We start from the raw sequence: 21,220 nt of genomic DNA, 5'->3' as shown, positions 1-21,220 counted from the left end.
TCTCTAGCTCCATCCATTTTTGACAAAACTTAGACTTCATATGTGCTAGATGCTGGAGACTCCAAGGTGAATACTAAACACTTGCTATGGGAAAACAACTTGGTCTTTTCTTGAATCTTCTTCTCACTTGGGAAGTGGAAGCTCACTTGGCTTTGTTTTGAATTAGTTTGAATTAAAAATGTCCAACTAGACTGAAACACATCAAATACATAAAATTCTAGTACTTCATTAAAACGCAATTGACTACTTTTGGAGGTTGCTGAGCATTACCATTATTCTAAAAATTGATAAAAGAGGAAAAAATAAAGCATTTATCCTGCCTTTCCTGCATAATCTGTATTTCAGGTAACCAAAGCGTTGTTGAGAGAAAAAAAAACAAATACAAAATACATCACTGAGATTAGTTGATGAGCTAAAACTTCTGATAAACATATCTGTTTTGTCTACCTCAGAGGACACTTGAGGAGAGGCTGTCAAGGGATTAAAGGGAAAGGAAGCACTTGGTGGGCTGCAAAAACTCTCTTTAGGTCTAAGGTCGCATTCTGGCTCCAGAATGCCAGGGCTGCTGGGGCGGGCAGGAGCTGACAGCTCTTCCCGTATCTGGGGCTCACAAGCATCAGGTGCATGGCAGGTCACCCTCCCGGCCAAGGGTGTTCAGCAGGCTCGGTCTGAATTCTGGGTGCGGCACGACTGCCTTTCTGGTCTCTGCAGCAGCAACCCCTGTAACCTCAATGCCTAGCGACCGAGAATGAGAAACCGTGAAAAAGACACACGTTGGCAGGCCACGCCCAGAGCAGGCCTGCGCGCGCGCGCGCGGCCGCCCACTTCCGGCCGCGGGAGCTGGGGGCGGGGCCGAGCGCTGCGCAGGGCTGCGGCGTGTGGCGAGCGGCTGGCTGCCCCCTGCCTGCGACGAGCGGCGGGACCCGCGGGCCTCCTCGCAGACGACGACCCCACCGCGCTCGCGGCCGTCTTCGTCCTCCTCAGCAGCCCTGCGACAAGTCCTGGCTCCTGCTGCGATTATATTATTTTTATTTTTAATTCACAATTTCCCCTGGCCCTCAAAGCGTTTTTTTGTTTGCGGGCAAGAGGGAGTTAGAGGAGGGTAAAAAAGACTGAATGTGAGGCAAAGATGGAGGAAGGCGTCCAGGCCCCAGACTGGGACAGTGATGAAACCGTGATAGAGGGTTCAGTGACGGAGAGCGACCTGGAAGAAAAGGAGCTGCCCTGGAGAAGGTGACCATCATTAGGGCCACAGTGCCTGAACCCTCGCGCCAGGGCGGCCCAGGTGCCCTCTGAGGGGGCCAGAGTTTTGAGTGGAGATCGTGACCAGAACATGTGCTTGTGGGCAGGATCAGAGCCTTGTGGGGCAGCCGTGCCTGAGCTGAAAGCTTGTAAATAAGCAAACACAGTCTGTTCCCACCTACCCCCAACCAGCTAGGGATAAAATGAGGTTTGTACTAGGTGGCTTTATAGCATTTTTCAAAAGGCTTTCCTTTTGGGGGCTTTAAGTCTTTTTGCAGAAGCAAAAAAGATCTTGGGTCTGAACTTAACTGCATTTTGCTTCAAGAGACTTCATTTTGCTTCAGGAGACTTGTAGCTCAGTTCTAGGAAAATGAGTAACAGTTTCTCTCAAGAAAAGAATGTGTGATGGGGAAACTGGTCCCTGCCAAACTGGAAACGAATAGTTTTATACGAATCCAAAAAAGGTCGGTATTTCAGGTTATCAAAACCTTTCTCTAACATGTTCTCTGTGCTAGACACAGGGAAAAGAGGTCAGGGATGAGGCCACTAGGTCTGCTTCATATGTGCTCAGGGCTGTGTCTGGGACTTAAGGTGGATCGTACACAGAGTTAGGTCATTCTCCTTTCCCTCTCTTCTCCAGGATTCTCCTGCCCCGTTTCCTCATCATGCCCGCTTGCCAGTTCATATGATCAGAAAGACAGGTTTCTTTGAGTGTTGGCCTTTTCACTATAGAGCAGTTCCTTACAAGGGGGACAGCCTTTAGCACAGAGTTAAGAAAAGAGAGAAAAAAGGGGGATTCTGTCCACACTTTTCAGGCAATACAGATCCCTTTTCCCAGTTCCTCTGGTAGAAAGACACTTTCTCTTGAGTTTTAAGTTCCCCAGTTGCCATGGTTGGTGGCATGGTTGGTGGCATGGTTGGTGCCTGCTCTGAGGCTAGGGGCAGCCTTGGGGCAGGGCTGGGAGGTAAGAGAGAAAGCAACATAAAACCCTGGGCTTTGTCCTATACCTTCTGGCATGCAGGGGTCATTTTCCTTGGTCTTCTGGATAAAAATAGGTTTACTGTCTGTGCCCACTGGGTGGTTCAAAGCTGAAAGACAAAAAAGAACCAAAAAACAAAACCGAAAACAAACTGAAACTCATCAATAAATGGGTTGTTATTAAGATTTCAACTTCAGTCCCCAATCTACCTGCTATTGTTTACTTTTCAAGGTTCTTAAGTAGTTTTTGAAAAATATTCATTCGGAGTTTTTGGTTGTAATGAGAAATAGGCAGAGGTTGCTGCGAGCCAAAATGACTCCACTGCACTCCAGCCTGGGCGACAGAGTGAGACTCTATCTCAAAAAAAATAAAAAAATAAAAGTACCAGCAAGACTTTCTGTTGAACTAGACAACTGATTCCAAAGTTTATATGGTAAAATAAATAAGAGCAATTAGGAAAGGTCTGAAAAATAAGAAAAATAAGGAGGTAATGACCTATAGGATATTAAAATATTTTCTGATATAAAATATTTTAAATATGATACTGGCACATAAAGTGACAGATCAATAAACAGCATAAAACCCCCAAAATAAAATCACATACATATGGGAATTTAGTGTATTACAGAGGTGGCATCTCAAACCAGCGAGGAAATGATGGGATTTTTCAAAAAATGATATTGGGATGATGAAGAATATATGTAGAAAATAGTTTAGTTGAATCCATACTTCACACTGTACTCCAAAAAAAATTCCATATGAATCAAAGATGTAAATGTTAAAAAAAAACCAAAAAGTATTACAAGAAGCCAAAAAGGGATTCTTTTATAACTGTAGAGGAAGAAAGACATAATTATAATACAAAACTCAAAAAATTTCAATTATCAAGATTACAAACACATATAGTCTTTGACACAGTGCTTCTATTTTTAGAAAATAGTTTTACCTCTGTCTTCCAACATATATACACTCAGAAAATATCTCTGAAAGAATTACAAAACAATCAAACACCTTGGTTGCCTGTGGGAAAGAAAGCTTATATTTGAGGGGACAGAGAGATATTTTACTACATACCCTATTATATTGTTTGTTTTGGAGACAGGATCTTACACTGTTGTCCAGTCTGGAATGCAATAGTGCCATCATAGCTCACTGAAGCCTCTAACTCCTAGGTTGAAGTGATCTTCCTGCCTCAGCTCCCTGAGTAGTGAGGACTATGAGCATGAGTAATCATGGCTAGTCTATACTGGTTTTTGAATTTTGAACCATATAAGTATATTGTCTATTGAGAAACACTATAGGAAACATGGGCAATAAAAAGAAGCATGAATGAGATAGAAATCTGATCTAATTCTACCTGTATTAAGACTTTGGTATATTTTCTTCCAGCTTTCTATGTAGGCGTTTGTGTGTGCACCTATAATTATTTTACAAAGTTTGAATCAATTTGTACAAATTTACAGTTTTCGCTTAACATTATTTTTAAACATTTGCAATGTCATTACAATTCTTCCCTAAATTATTGATAGTTTTCTGTCATAAAGGGATAATTTATTGAAGCATTATATGATTTTAAAACAAAACAGTTTGTTTTAAATTTTTTGTTATTGCAAATAACTCTGAGATAATTTCCTTAAACATAAATTGTTGGGGTTTTTAAAAATAATTTCCTTAGGAAAGAATCAGGACTATTTTTTTTTTTTGAGATGGAGTCTCGTTCTGTCACCCAGGCTGGAGTGCAGTAGCATGATCTCAGCTCACGGCAGCTTCCATCCACCCAGGTTCAAACCATTCTCTTGCCTAGGCCTGCTGAGTAGCTAGGACTACAGGCGCACACCGCCATGCCCAGCTAATTTTTGTATTTTTAGTATAGATGGGGTTTCACCATGATGGCCAGGCTGGTCTCAAACTCCTGACTTCAAGTGATCTCCCCACTTCAGCCTCCCAAAGTGCTGGGATTACAGGCATGAGCCACTGTGCCCGGCCCTTATTGGTACTTTTATTGGCATAATGTTAAATTTTTACGTTTACATATTAGAATATTAACATATTTATATTAGTTTTTTATTTTTAATTAAGATTTTAGTAGGGGCAGAAATTCTGCCTTTCCCCTCATAGGGCCCTGGTTAAGCCTAAGAATTAAATATGAAATAGATTAAATACTTTAAATATTAAAACTTATGTAAATTTAAAATAAGTTTTATGGGACACAGGAGTCCTCATAAGGAAATGAAGACCCAAAGAAATGGCAAAACCTGGTTGGGCATGGTAGCTGATGCCTGTTATCCCAGCGCTTTGGGAGGCTGAGGTGGGCAGATCACTTGAGGTCAGGAGTTCGAGACCAGCCTGGCCAACAAGGTGAAATCCTGTCTCTATTAAAAATACAAAAATTAACCGGGCATCGTGGCATGCACCTGTAGTCCCAACTACTCAGGAGGCTGAGGCAGGAGAATCGCTTGAACCTGGAAGGCGGAGGTTGCAGTAAGCTGCGATTAGGTCACTGCACTCCAGCCTGGACAACAGAGCAAGACTCCCATCTCAAAAAAAAAAAAAGAAAAGGAAAAATTTTAAAAAAGAAATGGCAAAAATGTGCTTTTGTATTGGGTTAAACAAAGAGAGGCAGTTGTGGAAAAGTAACTAAATTATGTAGGGAGGCTAAAGGAAGATAAGAATTATTTAAACAAGATCTGTTTGTTCAGAATTCTCTTGGCTATTGAGAAATGTTTCTCCTTCTACAGGCAGGGCATCTTTTACATAGGAGTTTTTATCTCCTGTTTTCAAGAAGAAAAAGGGAAGCATCTGCTGTTTTTCAGGTTGCCTTTAGCTAAGAGTAATCCGTATGTCACAGTGGCTTATTTTGGGGTGGCATATTCTGTCACCCTTCGAGGAGGAATTTACATAAAGTTCACCTTTTTAAGAGTATGGTTCTGAGTTTTGACAAACATAATTGTGTAACTACTATCACAATCAAGATATAGAATAGTGTCATTATCCCCCAAAATTCTTCCATACCCCTTTTGTGTTATTTTTAAATTGAAAAAAAAAACTCACAGAATTTGGTTGGGTGCAGTGGCTCACAGCTGTAATCCCAGCATTTAGGGAGGTCGAGACCTGAAGGTCAGGAGTTCGAGACTAGCCTCGCCAACATGGTAAAACCCTGTGTCTACTAAAAATACAAGAATTAGCTGGGCCTGATGGGAGGCACTTGTAATCTCAGCTACTTGGGAGGCTGAGGCAGGAGGATCACTTGAACCTGGGCGGTGGAGGTTGTAGTGAGCTGAGATGGTACCACTTCATTCCAGCCTGGGTGACAGAGTGAGTGTGTCTGAAAAGAAAAAAACGAACAAAAAACCTCACAACATTTTAAGAGATAAACTTACCCTTTTAGGGACATTAATAGATAATTTTACTTTTTGGAGGAACATTAATAGATGGTTTACTTCTTGGAAAAATGCACTATAGCTGTGGTATAATTCATATTCTAATAATGAATTTTTAATCCTTAGTAATGGTCAGTAGAAAAGAGCCAAGAAAATGCTTTTCTTCTTATAGCAGGAGCCTGTACTCACTCTCACAGAGGGTGTGTTATAATAGAAAAGTTAAGGATTGGAGTCCTTTTCATTGCCAATTTTTCTGATGCTGAGAACTATTAGAAAGTTTTGTGTGTGTGTGTGTGTGTGTGTGTGTGTGTGTGTGTGTATGTTTTAGACAGTGTCTCACTTTGTCACTTAGGCTGAAGTGCAATGGCCTGATCATAGCTCACTGCAGCCTTGAACTGGCCTGAAGCCATCTTCTTGCTTCAGCCTCCTGAGTAGCTGGGATTACAAGTGTGAGTGATAGTACCTGGCTTAATTTTTCATTTTTCATAAACAGCCATCCTAATGCGTATGAAGTGGTATCTCGTGGTTTTGATTTGCATTTCCCCTATGATTAGTGATGATGAACATCTTTTCATGTACTTGTTGGCTATTTGTATTTCCTCTTTGCAGAAATGTCTATTCAAGTCTTTTGTCCATTTTCTGCCCATTTAAATAGAAAAGATAAATATTTTAGTTTGCCTAATAGCATACTAATGGCATATCATGCTTATTTTCATAGTTCTGTATCCCTTACTAGATTTGGAGCTTCTTGGGGGCAAGGACTGTGTGTCTTCTCTCTTTGTTACCGTGATGTTCCCTTGAACATAGTAAGAAGTAAATCCAAAAATTAAAGGAATTCTGAGCCAGGTGTGGTGGCTCATTCCTGTAATCCCAGCACTTTGGGAGGTCAAAGCGGGATCATTTAAGCTCAGGAGTTCAAGACCAGCCTGGGCAACACGATAAGACCCTGGCTCTAAAAAAAAAAAAAAAAAAAAAAAGTAATTAAAAAAATAGCCAGGCATAGTGGTGCACACCTGTAGTCCCAGCTACTTGGGAGGCTGAGGCAGGAGGATCTCTTGAGCCCAGAGTTTGAAGTGAGCCAAGTTCATGCCACTGCACTACAGCTTGGGTGACAGAGAGAGACTGTGTCTCTAAATAAATAAATAAAGGAATTCTGTCAGTGCATACTATGAAAATATATACTCAGATATAATCCTGGGATATTAATTTCAAGTTCTCTGTTATAGAGAAATGTGAAGGGAAAAAACCCACCAGCACTGGTCCCTCAAATGATCTCATTTTATCTCTTTTCAAAAAGTTACTAAGGTTTATTAGACTAGGGACAGTGATATTTGTCCCTTACCCCCAAATATTAAAAAATAATGACAGAATATTTGTAAAATTAACATGATGAGTCTTTTATTTTTCATCTTGGATGTGTTTTCAATCAAAATGTACATTTCTGAAATAACACTTTGAAATAGAAACATTAATAGTGGTGTAACTAAGAATTTTAGCAAGTTTTGGTATAATAAAAATGATGGTTAAAATGTTAGTCTTTGTTTAAGACACATTAACAACTTGTGCCTTCCCTTTTGGTATTTGAAAGGTTGCTGTTTGATCAAGACACATCTCTTAAATCTGAGTTCAGTCTGCATCCTGATACAAGAGGAATGTGCAAAGGTGAGAATGATTCTTTTCATTAAGTAGTCCCTTTAATTCCCCAGTAAGTCCTCATTTAATGTCATTGATAGGTTCTTGGAAACTGAGACTTTAAGCAAAATGAATTATAAGGAAACCAATTTTACCATAAGCTAATTTATATAAATAACAGTTAAGTTTTTATAGCATATTTCTGATCACAAGAACATCACCGAACTTCTAAATAAACACCGAAACACTTCTGATAGTAAACATTGAAATAAATGTGAGCTATACATACATTTAAAAAAGATTAATACAAACAAGTAACATAATTGTTAACCCAGATATTCCACTTCAGGGTTGAGTGTGACCGAAGCCTATCCTGGCAGCTCAGGGCTCAAGGCAGGAACCAACCCCAGACTGGAGTTCATTCCATTGAAGAGCCCGTGCTCAGGGCTCAAGGCAGGAGCCAACCCCGGACTGGAGGCCAGTCCATTGAAGAGCTCATGCTCAGGGCTCAAGGCAGGAACCAACCCCGGACTGGAGGCCGGTCCATTGAAGAACGTGCGCACACGCGCACACACACACAGACACACACAGACACACACAGACACACACATGCACTTGTATTGGGACCATTTAGACATGCCAGTGAACCTAACAGGCACATCTTTGGGATGTGGGAGGAAACTGGAGTACCTGCAGGAAACCCATGCAAACATGGGGAGAACATACAAATTTCACAGACAGTGGCCCTTGCTGGGAATTGATGTATTCTTTTTTTTCTTTTTTTTTGAGACAGAGTCTCGCTCTGTCACCCAGGCTGGAGTGCAGTGGCACAATCTCAGCTCACTGCAACCTCTGCCTCCCCGGTTCAAGCGATTCTTCTGCCTCAGCCTCGCGAGTAGCTGGGACTGTGTGCATGCACCACCACACCTGGCTGAATTTTGTATTTTTAGTAGAGACGGGGTTTCACCATATTGGCCAGGCTGGTCTCGAACTCCTGACCTCGTGATCTGCCCGCCTTGGCCTTCCAAAGTGCTGGGATTACAGGCGTGAGTTGATTTTTTAAAATCAATGTTGACATGAAGTTATTCAAGGACCTGCTGATTACCATTTCATTAACTTCTCTTTTCATCCTTAGTCTTGTTCCTTAATTTTACACAGACTTAGTTTATTAGGGTCTGTTAGACTAGGGACAGAACTGGGGATCATAGCTTCCAGAAGATGCTTAAGATTCCTAGAAAGGGCAACGGAGGTATTGAAGTGCCACCCATATAGCCTTTTTCCTCTTCCAAATCTCTAGCCTAGCCCTAGAACCTGTCTATTTGTAAAAGTAAATAATACTTTTTAATAACCAGTCTTATTTTTCCAGATTAAAATTAGGGCACACACATCCTTAGTAAATATGCATTGTAAACATGCCTTTCTTCTACCAATTCACCAAATTTCCTGAGGCCACTTCTAGGTTGATTTAAACATTTCTAGAAAAATCTATCACTGACAGTCACTGTTCAGAAAGAACCAATTCTGCAGTAGTTGTTTAAATGGTAGGTTGTTTCTCTTTATGATTTCTTCCTGTGAGCCTTTAAAAAAATCTTTTTTTGGAGGATGTCTGGAAATAAGTGTGAAATAGAAAAAAAAATTCCTAAACACCCACGAAGGTTTTCTAACTTTTGTGTATTTATGGTTCACAGTCTTTTCACTGTACATCATCTCACCTGATACCTAAGCGGGAAGTTACAGTTTCATCTTGGAGTGCATTTTCTCACATGTAATTGGAAGGGACAGTGTGTAATATTGATCTCCAGGATGGCGTCTTATGATATATAAAGTACCACTAGAAAGGAGTTAGAGGTCTGTTTCAATATTCCAACCAAGTTTTTTTATTTTCTTTTCCAAATGGATAAATCTTTACTATGTTGCTGGTTATTAAAAATATTAAAATATAAAATTATATCATGTAGAAAATGAAAGGTCATGTTCCTTGCTCTTCCCTATAATTCTACTCCCAATGATTGCCAGTCTTTAGTATTTGTATATCCTTCTAATCTTTTGTATGCCACTATAAATATCTTTTTTCATAATTGGTATCATACTCTACATTTTTTTCCTTGTCTATATTTATTTACTTCAACCTTTTGTTTATTTACCTTCATGTTAAAGAAGTTTATTTAAGCACAAGATCCATGATTCAAAGGGAAAACTATCTAGCAATCATTTTTTAGACTCATTTATTTGTACTAAATGACAGATTGTTCTACATTCAACAGCTACGTACAAAAAAAGTTATAAAATTGTCATTGGTTTTGCAACAATAAATGAAAAACATTAAAATTCTCCAGTCAAACAAGGCATGCAAGGATTTTATGTTGTTATTTTTTGTGTTAAAATAGAGCAAAATAACTTACTGAATTATAAAGGTAAGAGCTGAGTGAGCATGCTACTCATGGAGAAAGTGGGTATTTTCGCAGAACCAGGGTTTTTTTCCATCCCAACTTCATTTGATGTCAATCAAAACCTTTCACTGGCCATACAGTAAAACAAAAGAATGCAATATGTTTGTGTACATACACTAGTTACTTTATGTGCAGTAAAGCAGCGGTCCCCAACCTTTTTGGCACCAGGGACCAGTTTCATGGAAGATAATTTTTCCCAGGATGGCGGTTGGGGGTATGGTTTCAGGATGAAACTGTTCCATCTCAGGTCATCAGGCATTAGAGTCTTATAAGGAGTGTGCAACCTAGATCCCTCACATGTGCAGTTAACAGTAGAGTTTGTACTCCTATGAGAATCTGATGCTGCTGCTGATCAGACAGGAGGTGGAGCTCAGGTAATAATGCTGGCTTGCCTGCTGCTTACCTTCTGCGGTGCAGCCTGGTTCATAACAGGCCATGGATGAGTACTGGTCCGTGGTCCAGGGATTGGGGACTTCTGCAGTAAAGGAATAGAGAAGGGAAAATGAAAGAATAAAGAACTATGCTATATTAGGATATGGTAGAATGAAATTGTTTTCTAGTTGAGAACGTATTTCTGGTCTATAAAAATGGAGTTATGGAGTCAAGTAGCAGGTTTTCTTTCTTTTTTTAATTTTTAATTTTTAAATTTGTGGGTACATAGTAGGTGTATATATTTATGGGGTATATGAGATATTTAGGGATGATAATCACATCAGGGTAAATGGGATATTCATCACTTTAAGCATTTATCCTTTATGTTTCAAACAGTCCAATTATATTTTATTATTTTACAATGTACAATTAATTAATTTTGACTATACTCACTCTGTTGTGCTAGTAAACAGTAGGTCTTATTCATTCTTTCTATTTTTTTGTACCCATTAACCATCCCTACATCCTTCTCAGCCCACAATATTTTTCCCAGTCTCTGGTAACCATCCTTCTACTCCTTATCTCCATGAGTTCAATTGTTGTGATTTTGGCTCCCACAAATAAATGAGAACATGTGAAGTTTGTATTTTTGTTCCTGGTTTTTTTCACTTATGACCTGCAGTTCCATCCATTTTGCAAATGACAGAATCTCATTCTTTTTCATGGCTGAATAGTACTCCACTGTGTATATATATCACATTTCCTTTATCCACTCATCTGTTGGTGGACACTTAGGTTGCTTGCAAATCTTGGTTATTGTGGATAGTGCTAAAAAAAAAAAAACATGGGAGTGCAGATATCTCTTTGATATACCGATTTTCTTTCTTTTGGAAAGGAAAATCCCAAATACGTAGGAGTGGGATTGCTGGATTGTATGGTAGCTGTATTTCTGTTTTTGTGAGGGATTGCCAAACTATTCTCCACAGTGATTGTACTAATTTACATTCCCACCAACAGTGTGTGATGGTTCGCTTTTCTCCACATCTTCACCAGCATTTGTTATTGCCTGTTGTTTGCATAAAGGCCATTTGTAACTGGAGTCAGATGATATTTCATTGTAGTTTTGATTTGTATTTCTCCGATAATCCATGATGTTGAGTACCTTTTCATATATCTGTTTGCCATTTGTATGTCTTCTTTTGAGACATGTGTGTTCAGATCTTTTGCCCATTTTAAAATCTGATTATTATATATTTTTTCCTATAGAGTTGTTTGAGCTGCTTAGGTATTCTGGTTATTAATTCCTTGTCACATGGATAGTTTGCAAATATTTTCTCCCATTTTGTGGTATCAGGGTAATACTGTCCACCACTGGGACAGACCTAAAGTACTCCTGTGGCTACCACCACTGGGACAGACGTGGAGTACCCCTATAGCCACCACCACTGGGTCAGACCTGAACCCAGCACTGTACTGAGTCTTGCCCAAGGCCTGCTGTAGCCATTACCTGGCTACCACCTATGTTCACTACAGCTCTACAATCAGCAGGTAGCAAAACCAGCCAGGCTTGTGTCCTTCCCTTCAGTGCAGTGAGCTCCCCAAATCCTCAGGCAAGTCTAGAGATGCTGTCTGGGAGCCAGAGATGGGAATCAAAAACCTTAGAAATTTACCTGGTATTCTATTCTACTGTGGCTGAGCTGGCACTCAAACCATGAGACACAGTCCTTCCCACTCTTCCTTCCCCTTTCTATAGGTAGGAGAGCCTCATCCCATGGCCATCACTACCATAGGCCCAAGAGGAATACTGCCAGGCTACTGCCAGTGTTCACTTAATGCCCTAGGGCTCTTCAGTCAGCTTGTGGTGAATGCTATCAGGTCTGGAACCCACCTTTCAGAGCAGTGGGCTCCCCTGTGGCCCAGGGCAGGTCCAGAAATGCTGTTCAAGGCCTTCTTGAATTAGTGATCCCAAAAGCCTGCCTGGTGCTCTACCCATTGTGGCTGAACTCACACCTAAGGTGTAAGACAAAGTCCCCTTTACTTTTCCCTCTACCTTTCTCAAGTAGAAGGCCTTCTGCACCTTTCTCACCATAGCCACCACAGCTGTCAATGTGCTGGGTCTCACATGAAACCACATGTCAGAGTCTTAGGTTTTCTTTTAAGTAGACACCTCCTATCTGCTCTTGGAACACATCACTTGTATCTTCATCCACCATTTGTGTTTGTGTTATTGGTTGCCTCTCAAATTGGAATCTGATCTGTCTCATTGACAAACCCTGTCATTCACAATAGGCTTTCATTAGTTTACTAAGTGGTGTATGACTCCTAATCCTAAACTGTACTGTATGACCATCCTGCCTACTATTTTCAAATTAATATGGTCATTGTTCTTAGTATTGACTCCTTGGTCAACAAAAAGTCCTTGGGGATTTTGTTGACTATGGCGATCATCGGAGTCTCTCCAGCTGCTGGTATACAAAAGAGATACTAGGTCCATGTTGGAGTCTACCTCATCCTTTTACATTGCTACGTATTATTCCATTGTATGAATGTACTTTATTTAATGATTAATGATGTTTTTCAATACTATTACAAAATATGAATATATTACTACTTATACCTTTGCCTGCTTTTCTGATTTTTTCCTTAGAATAACTATCTAAAACTTTGTGCTCAGCTCTTGACATATATTTCCCCCTAAAAAGATGTCTCCTTCTCCCTACAACCAATGCAGGAAATAATTCAGTCTGTGTCAAATAAAAAGTATCTGATTTAGTTTGCATTTTCAAGGAATACCAGTGTTAGGCCTATTTTAATATAGATAATTCGTAATTTTTTTTGTATATGAATTGCCTGCATCTGTCTCCAAATTAGTTTCATTTTATTATTGATTTGTAAGAGCATTTTATATATTAAAGATAGCAGATCTTTGTCATATATATTGGGAATAGTTTTACCGAGTTTTCTGGTTATCTTTTAATATTATTCATGATATATTTTGCAGTGAAGAAATTTTAAGTTTTTGTGTAGTAAAAGGTGTTGGTCTTCTCTTTTAGGGTTTCTTCTTTTTCTATCAGACTTAGAAATACTTCAGTGACCTCAAAACCATAAAGATACATTTTTAATCTTTACTTCCATTGGTTATATTTATAGCTTTTATATTTTTAATGTTTGGAATATTTTGGCGTATGGGAAAGGTAGGGCTCAAACTTTATTTTTTTGAAATGGTTAACCAATTTTCCTAATATCATTTATTAAATAATCCATCTTGTTGCCTCGATTTAAAATACCATTGTCATATATTAAATTTCCATATATATGTGTGTATGTATGTCCATTTTCTACTCATTGTTTTGTTTCATTGACCTATTTGACTATTTCTGTGACTATTTCATCACTACATTATTTTATCATCCTTAGCTTTAGTATAATATATTTCTATATATGGTAGGGAAGATATCCTGTTATACAGAGTAATTGGCCACAGCATTCATCCTAAGTTTCTTTGGTACGAACAGCAAGCTCAATGCAGTATGACACTTCAATCACAGTGTTCTTCCAATTTACCTTCTTCCAACTTTTGTTAGTGGGATTTTATCTGAACTGGGTGGTTTTCTGGAATTCTAATGGAAGAAATGTGTATATATATATATGTTATTTCTGAGAGATCTCTTCCTTTTCCTGTGTTGTGTGATAAGCTGTGTCTTAGTCAGTTTGGGCTGCTGTAACAAAATACTATAGACTGGATGGTTTGATCTACAGACATTTATTTTTCACAGTTCTGGAGGATGAGAAATCCAAAATCAAGGTGCTGGCAGATTTGGTTCTAGGTGAGGACCCTCTTCCTGGATTGTGCAGATGGCTGCTACATTGCTGTGTGCTCACATGACCTCCTCTTTGTGCTCAGGGAGAGAGAGCTCTGGTTTTTCTCTCTCTTTTTATAAGAATATTAATCTCAGGAGGAATTATGAGGGCTTCACCCTCAATACCTCATCTAAACCCAACTACCTCCCAAAGATCTTACCTTCTAATATCATCACATTGGCGGTTAGGGCGTCAGCATATGAATTTGGCTGGGGCGGGTGTGCACAGACATTCAGTCTATAACAAGCTGTTTACTACTGTTTGGGTTTCCTTGAATCCATTCCCATCTTTTGATCTATAGGGGGTATATTTCTATATTCCTTTCCTTTCCATTGTTGCTTCAGATTTTAAAAAACCAAAAATCTAGTAATTTCTTTGCATATTTTTCTATGAACTTGGAAGGTTAAAAAATATGGGCTCAGTTTGCCATTTTGGAAACAAAAACTGTGGCTTTTTTGGATTTTGTACTAGTATTATGAGTTTCAAAAAACAATCTAAAATGAATTTAAAAAGGAATTTTTAAATTATTCTAGTGGTGTTTAAGTCTATGTACTTTCTATGCATATTGATTGCCTTTATTCATCCTGAGACAAATAGATATCAAGTATTATTTCATTCAGTGTAGTATATGTGTTTCCTCTTAATAATTACAAAATATTAACACATAAAAGTGGCAGTTAAGAAATTATGATATGCTACAAACATATGAAAAAAAGCTCAACATCACTGATCATCAGAGAAATGCAAATTAAAACCACAAGGAGATACCATCTCATGCCTGTCAGAATGGTGATTATTAAAAAATCAGGAAACAATAGATGCTGTCAAGGCTGTGAAGAAATAGGAATGCTTTTACACTGTTGATGGGAATGTAAATTAGTTCAACCATTGTGGAAGACAGTACATGGATTCCTCAAATATCTAGAACTAGAAATACCATTTGACCCAGCAATCCCATTACTGGGTATAAACCCAAAGGATTATAAATCATTCTGCTATAAAGACACATGCACATGTATGTTTACTGCAGCACTATTTACAATAGCAAAGACATGGAACCAGCCCAGATGCCCATCAATGTTAGACTGGATAAAGAAAGTATGGTACATATACACCATGAAATACTGGGCAGCCACAAAAAGGAATGAGATCATGTCCTTTGCAGGGACATGGATGAAGCTGGAAGCCATCATCCTCAGCAAACTAACACAGGAACAGAAAACCAAACGCTGCATGTTCTCACTCATAAGCGGGAGTTGAACGTTGAGAACACATGGACACAGAGAGGGGAACAACACACACCAGGGCCTGTTGGGGGTTGGGGGATGAGGGGAGGGAACTTAGAGGACGCATCAGTAGATGCAGCAAACCACCATGGCACACGTATACCTGTGTAACAAACCTGCACATTCTGCACATATATCCCGTTTTTTTTAGAAGAAATAAAAAAAGAAATGATATACTAGATGATTCTTGATAACATTTTGCATGCCTATAAAATTCTTGGGCCATTGTCAAAGCAGAGCAATAAAACTGTTGCAAATGATTTATGATTATGTTTCACTCTAGGCATGCCTTCTCCTGAGATTCAACTTGGATTTAAGCTCAGAGAGGATCTGCAAGAGCAAATGAATAAAAATAAGATGATGCCTGTTCTTAGCGAGGATACAATATTACAGGTGTGTAGCGTGTTGATTGAATACATACTCATTAAAAATTGGAAATGCTATCACTCAGAGTGGCAAATTACTAATGATAATTCTTTTTGTCTATTATTTTGCTTCTTTCCTCTTTTCTTATTAATTTTTACCTCTTTCTTAACTAGTCATTCTATTTCTTTGTTGCAACTTTGATGAAAACAATTGTTTTAGAAGGGAGAATTTAAAATACAGTTGATCCTTGAACGATTTGGGAGTTAGGGATGCTGACCCTCTGTGCAGTGAAAAATCCACATGCAACTTTTGACTCTCCCAAAACTTAACTACTTATAGCCTACTGTTGACTGGAAGCCTTATTGATAGTCAATACATATTCTTTTATATGTATTATATACTGTATTGTTACAACACAGTAAGATAGAGAAAAGAAAATGTTAGGAAGATCATAAAGAAGAGAAAACATATTTACTATTCATTAAGTGCAAGTAGGTCATCATAAAGATCTTCATCCTATTGTCTTTACATTGAGTAGACTGGGGAAGAAAAAGAGAGAAACAGGAGGGGTTGGTTTTGCTTTCCCAGGGGCGGCAGGGGTTGAAAAAATTCATGTATAAGTGAACCAACACAGTTCAAGCCTGTATTATTCAAAAGTGAACTGTGTTTTCTTTTGTCCACTCTTACACCTCTTACGTTTTTCACCCTTTGGTAGAGATGCAGATATGAGAGGAACAGAGGTTAAAATAGGATGTAATAATTATGATTTTCATCTCCATTTTATATTAGGGATTCTTCTTAAACTTGTGAAGAAGATATAGCCTGTATGGTATAATTTGAGATATAGGCCACTGAAAAGCCACTTCTGTTGTCTTATGTGTGTGAGTGTATGTATGTGTATGTGCATGCACACACACACGAAGAATTTTTACTTTTTTTGTCTTTTAAAATATGATTTTGACATTTATGTCATTTCAAACTGCATGTAGATTTCTGAGAATCAGTTTTTTTGGTGTACAGATTATTATCACCTGGATACTGAGCATAGTACCCCACAGTTTTTTTTTTTTCTGAACCTTTTCCTTCTCCCATCATTCTCCCTCAGGTAAGCTCCAGTATCTGTTTTTCCCCTCCTTCTGTCCACGTGTTCTCATGATTTAGCTCCTACTTGTAGGTGAGAACCTGCGTTATTTGGTTTTCTGTTTCAGCATTAGTTTGCTAAGGATAATGGCCTCTAGTTCCATCCATGTTGCTGCAAAGGACATGATCTCATTCTTTTTTATGGCTGCATAGTATTCCACCACGTGCCACCATGCCTGGGTAATTTTTGTATTTTTAGTGGAGACAGGGTTTTGCCATGTTGGCCAGGATGGTCTCAAACTCCTGACTGCAAGTGATCTGCTCACTTTGACCTCCCAAAGTGCTGGGATTACAAGCATAAGCCACTGCACCTGGCCTTTATTCTTTAACTTTTAATAGCCATTTTGACTGGTGTGAGCTGGCATCTCATTGATTTGCATTTCCTGAATGATTAGTGACATTGAGCATTTTTTTGTATGCTTGTTGGCCACGTGTATGTCTTCTTGTGTAACGTGTCTGTTCATGTCTTTTGCCCACTTTTTTTTTTTTTTTTTGAGACGGAGTTTTGCTCTTGTTGTCTAGTCTGGCGTGCAATGGCATGATCTCAGCTCACCGTAGTGTCTGCCTCCCAGGTTCAAGCGATTCTCCTGCCTCAGCCTCCTGAGTAGCTGGAATTACAGGCATGCACCACCATGCTTGGCTAATTTTTTTGTATTTTTAGTAGAGACAGGGTTTCTCCGTGTTGGTTAGGCTGGTCTCGAACTTTCGACTTCAGGTGATCCACCCACCTCAGCCTCCAAAGTGCTGGGATTACAGGTGTGAGCTACCGTGCCCGGCCATTGCCTACTTTTTAATGGAGTTGTTTTTTGCTTGTACATTTGTGTAAGTTCCTTGTAGATTCTGTATATTAGACCTTTGTCAGATGTATAATTTGCAAACGTTTTCTCCCATTCCATAGGTTGCCTGTTAAATGTTTTCTACCATTCTGTAGGTTGCCTGTTTACTCTGTTGATAGTTTCTTTTGCTGTGCAGAAGCTGTTTGGTTTAATTAGGTCCCATTTGTCAGTTTTTGTTTTTCTTGTGATTGCTTTTGGAATTTTCATCATCAAATCTTTGCCAGTTCCCATGTCCAAAATGGTATTTCCTAGGCTATCTTTCAGGGTTTGTATAGTTTTATGTTTTATATTTAGATCTTTAATCCATCTTGAGTTGATTTTTATATATGGCATAAGAAAGGGGTCCAGTTTCAACCTTCTGTATATAGCTAGCCAGTTATCCCAGCACCGTTTATTGAATAAGGAGTCCTTTCCCCATTGCTCGTTTTTGTCAGCTTTGCCAAAGATCAGATGGTAATAGGTGCGTAGCTGTATTTCTGGGCATTCTCTTCTGTTCCATTGGTTTATGTGTCTATTTTTGTACCAGTACCATGCTGATTTGGTTACTGTAGCTTTGTACAGTTTGAAGACAGGCAATGTGATTCCTCCAGCCTTTTCTTTTGCTTAGGATTGCCTTGGCTCTTCAGGCTCTTTTCTGGTTCCATATGAATTTTAGAATAGTTTTTTCTGGTTCTGTGAAGGATGTCATAGCATTGTATCTGTAAATTGCTTTGGTTGATATGCCCATTTTAACGATGTTGAGTCTTCCTATTCATGAGTATGGAATGTTCTTCTATTTGTGTCACCTATGATTTCTTTGAGCAGTGTTTTATAATTCTCATTGTAGAGATCTTTCACCTCCCTAGTTAGCTGGATTCCTAGTTTTTTTGTTTGTTTGCTTGTTTGTTTGTTTTTGGTGTTGTTGTTTTGGCAATTGTGAATGGGACTGTGTTACTTTTGGCTGTCAGTTTGGCTGCTCTTGGTGTATAGGAATGCTACTGATTTTTGTACATCAATTTTGTGTTCTGAAACTTTGCTGAAGTTGCTTATCAGCTCAAGGAGCTTTTGGGCAGAGACTATGGGGTTTTCTAGATATAGAAGCATGTCATCTGCAAACGGGTAGTTTGACTTCCTCTCTTTTTATTTGGATGCCTTTTATTTCTTTCTCTTACCTGACTGCTCTGGCCAGGACTTCCAATATTATGTTGAATAGGAGTGGTGAGAGAGGGCATCCTTATTTTGTTCTGGTTTTCAAGGGGAATGCTTCCAAGTTTTGCCCATTCAGTATGATGTTTGGTGGTGGCTGTGGCTTTGTCATAGGTGGCTCTTATTATTTTGGAGTTTGTTCCTTCAATGCCTAGGTTATTGAGGGTTTTTAACACGAAGGGATTTGAATTTGATTGAAAGCCTTTTCTGCATCTGTTGGGATCATGTGGTTTTTGTCTTTTATTTCTGTTTATGTGATGAATCACATTTATTGATTTGAATATGTTGAAGCATTCCAGAGATAAGGCCTGCTTGCTCCTGGTGAATTAGCTTTTTGTTGTGCTAATTCACATTTGGTTTTTTAGTATTTTGTTGAGCATATATGTTCATCAAGGATATTGGCCTGAAGTTTTCTTTTTTTGTTGTGGCTCTGACAGGTTTTAGTATCAGGATTATGCTAGCCTCCTAGAATGAGTTGGGGATGAGTCTCTCCTCCTCAAGTTTTTGTAATAACTTCAGTAGGAATGGCACCAGCTCTTCTTTGTACATCTGTTATAATTCAGCTGTGAATCTCTCTGGTCCTGGGCTTTTTTTAGTTGGTAGGCTGTTTATTACTGATTTAATTTCAGAGCTCATTATTGGTCTGTTTAAGTATTCAGTTTCTTCCTGATTCAGTTTTGGGAGGATGTATATATCCAGGAATTTATCCATTTCTTCTGGAATTTTAGATTTATGTGCGTAGAGGTGTTGATAGTTGTCTCTGATGGCTGTTTGCATTTTTGTGGGGTCAGTGGTAACATCTCCTTTGCCATTTCTAACTGTGTTTATTCTCTGTTTTCTTCTTTATTAGTCTACCTAGAATTCTATCTGTCCTATTAATTTTTTCCAAAAAACCAACTTCTGGATTTGTTGATCTTTTGTACAGTTTTCATGTCTCTGTCTCCTTCAGCTCAGCTCTGATTTTTGTATATTTCTTGTCTTCTACCAGCTTTGAGGTTGCTTTACTCTTGCTTCTCCAGTTCTTCTAGTTGTGATGTTTAGTTGTTAATTTGAGAAATAAGATCCTTTTGAGACAAGCAAGTGCTTAGGGAATTCATTACCATCAGAACTTCCTTACAAGAGCTCCTAAAAGAAGCTCTAAATATGGAAAGGAAAGATTGTTACCAGCCACTACAAAAACACACTTAAGTACACAGACCAGTGACAGTATAAAGCAACCACACAAACAAATCTGCATAATAACCAGCTAACAACATGATGACAGGATCAAATCCACACATATCAATACTAACCTTGAATATAAATAAACTAAATGTCCCCATTAAAAGGCACAGAGTGGCAAGCTGGATAAAGAGGTAAGACCCAGAGGTATGCTGTCTTCAAGAGACCCATCTCACATACAGTGATACCCATAGGCTCAAAATAAAAGGTTGGAGAAAAATCCACCAAGCAAATAGAAAACAGAAAAAAGCAGGTGATGCAATCCTAATTTCAGACAAAACAGCCTTTAAGCAACAAAGATCAAAAAAGACAAAGAGGGGCATTCCTTTCCCTAGTCCATAGCAAGAAAAAGAAGGACATTACATAATGGTAAAGGGTTCCATTCAACAAGAAGACCTAACTGTCCTAAATCTTTATGCACCCAACTCAGGTGCACCCATATTCATAAAGCAAGTTCTTAGAGACCTAAGAAGAGACTTGGACTCCCACACAATAATACTGGGAGGCTTCAACACCACACCAACAGTATTAGACAGATCACTGAGGCAGAAAATTAACAAAGAGATTCAGGACCTGAACTCAACACTTGACCAAATGGACCTAGTAGACATCTACAGAACTCTCCACCTGAAGACAGCAGAATATACATTCTTTTCATTGCCACATGGCACATACTCTAAAATTGACCCTGCAATTGGACATGAAACAGTTTTCATCAAACTCAAAAAAACTGAAATCATACCAACCACACTCTTGGACCACAGCTCAATAAAAATAGAAGTCAAGGCCAAGAAAATTGCTCAAAACCATGCAATTACACAGAAATTAAACAACTTTCTCCTGAATGACTTTTGGGTAAATAATGAAATTAAGGCAGAAATCAAGACGTTCTTTGAAGTTAATGTGAGCAAAGACACAACATACCAGAATCTCTGGGGCACAGCTAAGGAGTGTTAAGAAAGAGATATATAGCACTGAACACCCACATCAAAAAGTTAGAAAGATCTCAATTTTTTTTTTTTAAAGTAAATGTCATGGGGAAAAGTAAGGGATGATTCTGTTAGCACCTTGGCATAAGTAAGTTAGCCAACCAGAGATAAGGAATGGAAGGAAAGATACATACATTTTAGTAGCAGAAGCTGACAGCATTTCCCAGAAGTTAATGTGAAGGTCTACTTAATATCATACTTAGGAAAGTATATCAAATAAATGATCTCTGATAAAAAGCAAAACATTTAACACCAAATATCTTTCCTTGAAATTGAGAGA

The 21,220-nt window shown here is 38.7% G+C and overlaps 1 protein-coding gene across 3 annotated transcripts in view; it reads left to right on the top strand.

Moving 5' to 3' along the window:
- The first annotated feature begins 819 nt into the window (after positions 1-819).
- ANKRD31 (ankyrin repeat domain 31) overlaps positions 820-21,220 on the top strand; it is a 174,833-nt gene continuing 154,432 nt past the window's right edge. The window contains exons 1-3 of one of the 3 annotated variants that reach the window (XM_054488523.1): positions 820-1,233; positions 7,191-7,264; positions 15,487-15,596. In XM_054488523.1, the coding sequence (XP_054344498.1) occupies positions 1,130-1,233; positions 7,191-7,264; positions 15,487-15,596 (288 nt within the window). In that variant the 5' untranslated portion in view covers positions 820-1,129. The remainder of the gene's footprint in view (positions 1,234-7,190; positions 7,265-15,486; positions 15,597-21,220) is intronic. The other 2 variants (XM_054488524.1, XM_054488525.2) reach the window with 2 other exon arrangements.

This window comes from Pongo pygmaeus, chromosome 4, assembly GCF_028885625.2.
Source record: "Pongo pygmaeus isolate AG05252 chromosome 4, NHGRI_mPonPyg2-v2.0_pri, whole genome shotgun sequence".
Taxonomy (NCBI): Eukaryota; Metazoa; Chordata; class Mammalia; order Primates; family Hominidae; genus Pongo; species Pongo pygmaeus.
This window is presented reverse-complemented; position numbering and strand designations above follow the sequence as displayed.